The sequence below is a fragment of the Alligator sinensis genome, unplaced genomic scaffold, assembly GCF_000455745.1.
Source record: "Alligator sinensis unplaced genomic scaffold, ASM45574v1 scaffold1295_1, whole genome shotgun sequence".
In the NCBI taxonomy this organism is placed as follows: Eukaryota; Metazoa; Chordata; order Crocodylia; family Alligatoridae; genus Alligator; species Alligator sinensis.
The window spans coordinates 1,130,711-1,139,579 of NW_005841880.1; the positions used below are offsets into that span (position 1 = coordinate 1,130,711).

The 8,869-nt window shown below is 61.3% G+C and overlaps 2 protein-coding genes across 3 annotated transcripts in view; one reads left to right on the plus strand and one right to left on the minus strand.

The window, feature by feature from the left end:
- Nucleotides 1-1,977, plus strand: part of CBARP (CACN subunit beta associated regulatory protein) — an 8,025-nt gene extending 6,048 nt beyond the window's left edge. Inside the window, exon 9 of the mRNA XM_025196340.1 lies at nt 1-1,977. This exon is cut by the window's left edge and continues 878 nt beyond it. Within this exon, the coding sequence (XP_025052125.1) occupies nt 1-242 (242 nt within the window). The 3' untranslated portion in view covers nt 243-1,977.
- Nucleotides 1,978-3,324: 1,347 nt separating this feature from the next.
- The window catches only part of STK11 (serine/threonine kinase 11), a 64,352-nt gene continuing 58,807 nt past the window's right edge, over nt 3,325-8,869 (minus strand). Inside the window, exons 9-10 of one of the 2 annotated variants that reach the window (XM_025196415.1) lie at nt 6,065-6,298; nt 3,325-3,540 (exon numbers count right to left, since the gene is read on the minus strand). In XM_025196415.1, the coding sequence (XP_025052200.1) occupies nt 6,090-6,298 (209 nt within the window). In that variant the 3' untranslated portion in view covers nt 3,325-3,540; nt 6,065-6,089. Of the gene's footprint in view, nt 4,000-6,064; nt 6,299-8,869 lie in introns of both variants that reach the window. The other variant, XM_006017442.3, reaches the window with a different exon arrangement.

Here is an 8,869-nt window from a genome sequence, read left to right on the forward strand (position 1 = left end):
CGGGGGGGGACCGGGCTGACGCGCCCGCCGAGCCCCGGCCCAGCCTGGAGCCCCTCGGGGAGGACTGCCCGGGCTCCGGCAAGTGCCTGGGCCTGGGGTCCCGGCCCCTGGGGGCTGAGCTGATGGACAAGATCACGGGCGGCCTCGAGGACCGGCTGTACGGGCACTTGAAAAAACCGAGAGCGCGCGTGGAGTGCGCCGTGGCCGTGGCTGTGGCGTCCCCCGACCGCAGCCCCGTCTAGGCTGGGGGGGGGAGAGCACCGGGTTCGCCCCGACTCGCTGCATCGGGGTTCAGGGCTTCAACCCCTCCCGCTGCTGGCACCGCCGCCAGGCCTGCTGGGCTCCCGTGCCCTCGGGGTGCGAGGGGAGCCCTCGGCGGCCTCTCCCCCCGGGAAGGGGCTGGGAGGGTGGGAGCAAGCCCGGCTGGAGGCGCCGGGGCGGGGTCCTGCTGCACGGACCCCCGTCCATCATCAAGGGCTTGGAGGGGCCGGGTCGGTCGGGACGTCCAGCCTTCCAGGCAGGGGGGCACGGCCCCTCTGCCCACGCCGGCCCCGGGCCCAGCAGCTGGAGGGGGGTGGCGGAGGCGAGGGGCAGGCGCCTGCCCATGCAGGCGTCTCTTGCACGGCGGGAGGTCGGTTCGACGGGACCGGTTTCCTGGTCCGCGCCCCCAGCGGAGTCCCGACTCTTACCTCACGATGTAGAGCTGTGTAGCAGATACGAGACCCCCCCCACCGCCCCCTCTGCGCCCTCTCTCGGATTTTTTACAAGCAATAACGCGTCTCTGCATCTGCCCGGAAACATCCTGGCAAAGAAGGGGCTGGGATGCACGGTGCTGCAGGGAGGCACGGGGCGGTTGCACGGGGTTGCTGCCCCCCAGGACCCGGGTCCCGAAATGCAGGAATGGGGGGGCTCCAATCCAGGGGCTCCCTGCTCGAGGGGAGGCTGCTCCTGCCACGTGCCAGCTCTCCTGCTGTGGCCTCGAAACCCCGGCTGGGATCCTGGGGTCTGAACTGGAAAGGGAGCCCCCAGGGTGGGGGGAGCTGGACCCGGCAGGGATGCCCATAGTGTGTGCAGGGGGGCCTAGATTGGGTTTTCAGGCAGTGCCTGGGGTGGTAGGACACAGACCCCCCCACACACACACACAGGACAGCCCCTGCCTGGTCCCTGCCATGGGGTTCGGCTCCCTGGGGGGCAGCCAGGACTGCACCCCCCCCCGCCCGGGGGACAGGGACGGCGTAAGGGACTTAAGCAACTGCTGCTAGGGAACAGTGTAATGCTCCAGGTGCCAAATCAGGGGTGGGGGGGACGGAGAGGATGCCCCAGATGGGCTGGGGCCCCGAACCCGTCCCAAGAACCCCCCCTTCCCAAAGAGGGAGGCTGCTCACTCCTGACCCCCCCAAGCCAAGCTGCTCCCCTCTTTCCCCCGGGCTACAGGCCCCGGGGGAAGGAGGGCTGGTCAGCCTTGGCGAGGCTCCGCCACGGGCTGGGGGGGAATGAAGGGGGTGGGCAGGGGCAGCCGCCAGGTCCTTGCAACTGGCCAGCGGCCCCTGCCCCGAGCGCCGGTCTGTCTTTGTTAAGTTATTATTTATTGATTTTTATAGCGGTGGATGGATTTGCTGCTCCGCGGCGGGAGGGGAGGGGAGGGCTGGGTTTCGCTTTGTATTGGTTTTTATTCGTGTTTCCAAGGATGAGAAGCAAAAAGATTTATTACCCGCGAGACTTGGTCAGCGCCGGGGAAGGGGGCGCGGGAGGCGAAGGGTTGGGGGGGCCGGGCGCGCCCGGCCTGCCCCCCGTGACCCCCAGCTGCATGCGACCCCACGGGCCGGGTCCTTCCTTTCCGTTCGCAAAGTCTCTGTCCAAAGCACTCACCTGAAACCACGACTCCGCGTTTTTAAGCCTATAAAGAAAGAAAACCAGCTCAGCGCCTCCCCGCACCTCCTTTATCGCTCCCAACACGCCTGCCTGGCAGCTTCGGGATCTCCCCGGCACGCGGACGGGCCCTGCGGGGCTGGTGTGATGGGCTCCTGGGGCCTCTGGATGCAAGCAGGGATGACACGAGGGCTGAGGGGGGCATTGCAGCTGGGGCTGGGGTGGACTTGCCCCTGCCTGGGGGCCCCAGGGGTTGGGTGCTCCATGCTTGGGGTTCGAGCCGGAGAGCTGGTTGCTGCAGCCCTGCCCTGGGCACCCTTCTAGCCTCCCCTGGACCCTGCTGGTACCAGAAGATGGAGGTTTCACTGGCCCCGGGCCAGCAGCTCTGCAGGGAGATCGTAGCCCCAAGTGCTGGGGAAGTGCAGGAATGACAAGTGTGATGGTGGGCACCGAAGAGGAGCAGGGGCACCTACCTCGGGATGACCCTGCAGGAGGGCCTGGGCAGCTCGTTCCACCAAGGGACGAGGCGTGCAGCAGCCATGTTCGCCCCCAGCCGGAGGGGGCACGCACAGGCTCTGCCATGGGGCTTGGAGGGAGGCCTGGTAGCAGGGAGTCAAAGCTCCCCCGACCCCAGTGTGCTGGAGGAAGCCATGGGATGGGCTCCACCCATCAACCTTGTGTGGAGAGCAGAAATGAGCCCACAGAGCAGTGGGCTCGTTCAGGGAGGTCCAGCTAGGGCTGGCAGGCAGAGACTGCAAAGGGACCATTGGTGCCTATCACCTGTCCCCCTGCTACTCAGCTGGTGTTGGAGAGGGTGGAAGCATCCCCATAGATGCAGCCTGCAGCAGGGAGGATGGGGCAGGTCGAGGGACCTGCACCAATGAAAGGCACCTAGCCCAGCCCGTGGTCTGGATGGCACCAGAGGACGTGCCCAGCCTGGCAGGGCACAGAAGGCCCCAGAGCAGGCAGCCCCCTGCCTGGTGACGGAAGAACACATGTAGGGGAAGCTGGTGGGGCAGGGCTCGGTTCAGCTTTCATCCTGAGCTAAGCCCTAGCGTGAGCAAGGACAAACGCCTGCCGTGAAACTGCCGGGAGCTCAGAGCCCCTCTCCTGCTCCGCACCCTGTAGCGAACCTGATGCAACCCCCACCTGCAAAGGGCGCACTCCTCAACAGCAGAGCACTACTTGCCCCTACAGCCCCAAGGCAGGAAGGGACAACGGCGGGGGGGGCACCCAAAGTCAGCAGAGGGGCCAAATCCCCTCCCTTGGTGTCACATAAGGATATTGGCTGCTGCAGACCTGAGCCGCCCCCTCCAGCCAGGAGCAGGACCCAGCCCCTCTGCCATAACGCCTCTGCCAGAGGCCTCCACGCTTTCTCTCCTTCCCTTGCCAGGGCAGCGGGCAAGGCGGGAGGAAGGACAGGGACGCGGCCTCGCCGGTGCTTTTTTATTTTCTTAAAAAAAAAAAAAAAAAAAAAAAAAAAGAGAGAGAAAAAGGAAAAAAAAAAATCCCCAAAATCCCAAAACCATTATCGTCGCCATCAGCTGCCAGCCGTGCTCTGCTCCTGGCCCAGCCCGGCACGCAGCTGGGACAGAGCGCCAGCATGTCTGGATACCTGTTTCTTTGTCCTCATTGGGTTTATTTTAAACACATCACGATGTGTAGGAATCTCTAAATATACCGCAAATATAAACAAAAAAAAGGAAAAAATATATATATAACAGTAGTCTAAAACATAAAGTGCACGGCCATGGCTTTGCACCAACGTCTACACAGCTGGGGCAGGGGGCCCTGGGGGATGACCTCCCCTCTCTCCCCCATGCCGGGTGGGGTGAGGACACGACACCCCCGCCCTCCCCGAGCCCCTCCTCCGCTCCTCCCACCCTCTGCATTGCAACAAATTAAAAACAGAGTCGGTGTCTTGATTGGCAAAAAGAGTGATGGGGGCTGGGGCATCCTTGTGGCAGGGGAGGGAGACTGGGAGGCAGGGGCTGCCCACAGCGGCGAGGTCATGGGCTGTCCGTACAGGGCGGGAAGGGGAGGAGGGTTTCTCATGTGATTTTTGGATCGCAAGCATAGTCCGCTCCAGGGAGGCACCGAGATGGGGCGAGGATGGGGGCACAGGCTGGCCTGGGGAGAGAAAGAAAAAAAGGGGGGTGTTAGGAGGGGAGAAGCAGGGCGCTTGGGTACCGTGCTGGGAGCAAGGCACCCTCCCCTCCCTTGTTCATCCAGATTGTGGACCAAGCCCTTCTGTCCAGCACCCAAAGACCCCAATCCCGCTCTGTCAGGATAACTGAGAACCTTTGAATTGCACTGGGAACACTGGGCAAGGCTGCCAGGTAAAGTGCCCTGGTCGGTGGCAGGGAACAGCTGAGAGGTTTGGGGCGTTAGCAGGAGGAGAATAAGGCTATAGGCAGGTGATTTCCAACCTGCAAAGGGTGCTGAGGTTGGATGCCGAGGAGTTAACCAAGCTGGATGAACCTGCTCCCTCCACCCCAACCCCCAAACACCAGCGTCAGGGTCCCTCCAGCACTGGGACAACCAGGTAGGAGCAGAAGTCCCTGCCCGAGGCCACAACCAAGCCAGTGGCTCCCTGCTGCACTAGATCCCTGGGCAGGTGACTCACTGCCGGCCATGAATTAAACATGAAAGCAAAAAAGCCGGCCACATGGGCCTTACGTAGGCCTGACAGCTGCAAGGGGAGGAACAGGCTTTTATTCCTGGCTTTTTTCAAGCTACAAAGCTGGTCAGGATCCAAAGAGATAACAGAGCCTCGGTGCCATGGAGGAGCGCGTGATGGGAGCGAGCAGGGCCGGGGGTGGGGACGGGGGCTGGCCATGAGTCATCGGTGTACGAATCCAGGTGACGGCAGAAGACCCGCGAGGGGTAGGCATGGAGGAGGGCTCCATGCCTCTGTGCATGCTGGCGATGGGGAGATGGAGCCAGCCATGACAGCTGGCTAAGACCGGGGAGCGGACCGGGGTGGCCCTAGTCTGCGGGCCCACCACTGAGCACTGGGACTGACCCAGCACATGGGCAGAGGCAGCGCAGCCCGGGCTGGGGGCCCTTTCAACCTGCTCCCACTGTGCTGCACGTTCTCCCCAGCCCTTTAAGAGCCACCCCTGAGTCCTGAGGAGACGGAGAGGCAGGGCCAGGGGTGCAGGGCTAGAGTCCCAGACACCAGAGTTGGGGAATCTGGAGGAAGAATGCCCCTCCCTCCCTCCCTCCCACCAGCTTTCTGGAGCAGAGCCAGGGGTGCCTCACAGAAGGACCAGCAAGGAGCTGTGGGCTGGAGCCTTTGCTGGCATGACTCAGCCAGGCCCGTTCATGGCAGGGAGGCAGGCAGGCGGTAGTGCTGGAGCAGCAGGAGGAAGCACTTAGCTCTGATGAGCTGGTTTGTGCCTCTGCATCCACCACCGGCAGGCAGAGACAGGGCTCCGACTTAAACCCTTCCTGGAAAACGAGCGTGCGCCTTCTCCCTGGCGCCCACTGGCCTGGGCTGCCCCGCGGCAGCACCCTGCCCCAGGAAGCTGGCTCTCTGGACAGACGCTGCCCTTCGACCGGCCCCTGCCTGGGCATCCCAACCCCTCCTGTCCATAGCTGCCTTTGTAACTCCTTATCCTCTGATGCCGACTGACAGGCATCAGACTGACCTGTCCTCTAGTGCCCGTCAGTGGCCGCCTGGGGGGCGCGGGAGGAGGAGGATGTGGTTTAAAGCTCCTGGGAGCCTGGTATGGCATTCAGGTGGGAGTCAGTGCTACAGCTCTGGCACCAGGAACTAGCACCAGGTGACAGGGCAGGAACCAGTGGAGGCAGGTCCAGGCCTGGGTCCAGCCCTGTGGTACCCAAGTGAAGAAAGCAAAGCAGCCCACCCCCCTCCCCACAGCTCAGACCCTCTCAGGCAGAGAACAGTGCCCCACCTTTGGGTTTCCCAGGGCTCAGACTGCCCTGACCAGGACCCCTCACCCTTCCTGGGATCAGTCAGGCTGTGTTCATTGGGGTGGCATCTCCGAGACATGCACCAGCCTCAGGGCCATCCCTCCCCCCATCCATCATCACTGGGGGGTCCAGGTCCATCCTTCTACCCAGAGTGCCTTGGGGTTACACAGCCAGGGTCCGCACCAAGACCGTCCCCACAGCACCCCCCACCCCCACAGGGCCGTGTAGCCCACGAGCCTAGGAGGTCCAGCCGTACCTGCAAGGAGCGCAGCACTCCGGGCTCACTGCTGCTTGCAGGTGGAGAGCTTGCGGATCTTGCTGCTGGCGGAGCAGGCCTTGCGGGAGGGGTTGGAGGAGGCGCTGGCCCGCCGCTCTGCCTTCGATTTGGTGCTCAGCTGCCCTGGCTCCGTCCCATTCATACACACTGGCTTGGGCAGCACCTTGCTGCGGCTCTGCCCGTTCTGCCCGGCCTCCTCGTCAGGCACCTGTCCTGGAAGAGAACCAGGAGGGGTGGGGGTCAGTGCAAGGTGAGAGGGGCTAGCTGCTGGTGGGGAGAAGACTGGCTCTACTTTCATTAAAGGACAAGGCTTGGCTGGTGTGGATCACTCTAAATTCCACGTTCAAATTTGAATTTTCTTGAAATCTGCTTTCTGCGGGGCCAGAAGAGGGGTCATGGGTCAAGCTAGGACCCATCTGAACAAGGGGTTCCCAAAATACAGCTCCCCCTCCCATTAGCCACCTACAAACACCACGTGCTGCTTCTGGTGCCTCCTTCCCTGCCATGCACGTAGGGCTGGAACAACACCTATAACCCCTGGACCACGGGCTCCAGATGCTCAGGACTGATCTCAGCCATCGCCCTCTTGCTGCGAAAGCGAAGGCCTGGGCTTGTCGTCCCCTTGGCAGAGGTGAATTTCACCCTGGAGGTTTTACAGAGCCCTGAAGTGCCTGGCAGACGACACAGGATCTTTGCCCTCCATCAGTGCCAGGTAGCCCCAGGCAGCTCAGAGCGACTCGGCACGGCAGGCGCAAAGCCCATCGGACACGGGGTTGGAGGGGGGGTAGCGACAAGAGGGCATCAGCTTGCTGGGCTCTCCTCCCTCCCTCCCTGCCGCCTGATCCAGCCAAGGTAATTTCCTTCTGGAAGGAACGTCACGCTCCAGGGCTCTTCAGTTCTGACTCAGAGGCTCAAACGGTAGCGGGGGCTGCACGACGATTATGTATCCTTTTCTTTAAAAGGATGCTCAGCTCCTTCCCCAAGGCCGAGTGTCACGTCATCCCAGCCGTCACCCCATCCCAGGGGGAGGGGACGCCAAGGGGGACTGTGATGGTTTCTACTTGGTGGGGAGGGGAAGAGGTTGTTGAGCGCCTCTCCTCCTCCACGCTCCTGCTTCTTGGCCTGCGGAGCAGATGCCGCTGCTCTCGTTGACTCCCCCGTGCCTCCAGCCAAAGGCCTTGCTGGGGGTTCCCCAGCTCCCCTGCTATGGGATGCGTTTATGGGCATCCCAGAGCCAGGCACTCCCCATGCTCCTTGCTGGTGGGGGGCAGCTGACACGAACAACTTCCAAACTTCATCAGAAACAGCATTTCGGATGCCTGGCATGTGTGGCAAACCAGCCAGCAGCCCCGAGGAGTGGGGAACTGGAGCCAAGGTAGAGCATTGTGAAAGCTGAGAACATGAGATCGGCTGTGGAAGGCTCAAAAAGGGCACGTGTTTTTAAACAGGGAGGTGAAATAACCCCTGGAACAGCCGACGTGCCCAAGGTGGGTTCCCCATTGCTCACAAGCCTTAAGCCAAGAGGGATCTCTCCTAAGAGGTTACGCTTGGTTCAGCTGCAAGCAGCGCTAGCCCCCAGAAGCCGGCTTTTCCTTTGGCTTTCAGACAGACACAGAACCCTTGCGCTACCACCGGAGAACGCAAAACACAGGGCGAAATTCTCAAGGGTATCTGCTAATTTAGGGAGCCCCCCCTGAGCTGCCAGGATGGGATGCTGAGCAGCCAGAGCTTCCACCCACTTCAGCCATCAGCCTCACATCCTCTGAGAAAGCCAGGCCCTGAGCACACGATGCCGAGTGCCCAAACCAGCCGCAGCACCGCAAACGTCCAGGGCCAGTTCTGAGCAGGTTGGTTAAGTGATGTGCTGAAGGGCCCAGAGCGAGACACTGGCAGAGCAGGGAACGAAACCCAGCGATCCCGAGCCAGTGAGTAAGTCTGGGGTCCCAACATCTGATCCCTTAAAATGGGACACATCTCCAAGAAAGTTAGGGTGTGTTTCCCCCTCCCCGCCTGGGGAAAAACCCCAAACAAATTCCATTAAAACAGATGTCATGCTGCCATCCTCTACCCCCAAAAAATCACTGGCCCCATTAAACCCTTGGCTCCCCCAGCCCCAAGCTGCAACTGGCAGGCAGCACATCCCAGCCACGTTTCCTCTCCAAGAATCTGGTATTTTGGTTCACTTTGTCCCCCCAATCTCAATGACGTGCCTCTGCAGCACCTCAAATAACCCTCCTCGAAGCAGAGCCGGACTCCTTCCTCAGCTGAATTCCAGCCAAATCGATTAACATTGTGGATTGAAGAAGAAAATTCAAACCCGTTCATTTTTTGTTCATGGGGCGGGCTCCCCCAACCCTCCCGAGCTGAATCCCAGGGACATCGGGTGGGGCAGCGAGGGGTGGGAAGAAGACCCTGCCAAGCTAATTTTGTCTCTCCTCCTAATGACAATTGCTGACGCTCGATTAATGAAAATAAGAATTTTAAACGCTTGCTGAAGGCTGGCAGCTCTCCGCCCACGCGGAAGCTGTGACCCATCGTGCTGCGTCTATTGTTCTCCAGTCATTATGCTGCCTTACCATTATCAGCCAAGCGGCGTTAAAAATAAAGAGAGAGAGGGACGCCAGCCATCAAGAGCATGTGCATTTGTCCTTGCCACCCCTCGTGGCCTCCCAAGTGCTCGGTCCAGCTCTTTCAGATGAGAGTGGTTTAAAATAAAGATGCAAAGAGCTTCCGAATCACTGTGTTTGTCAGCTGGAACAGGGGAAACGTGCGTGTGGGGGGGGG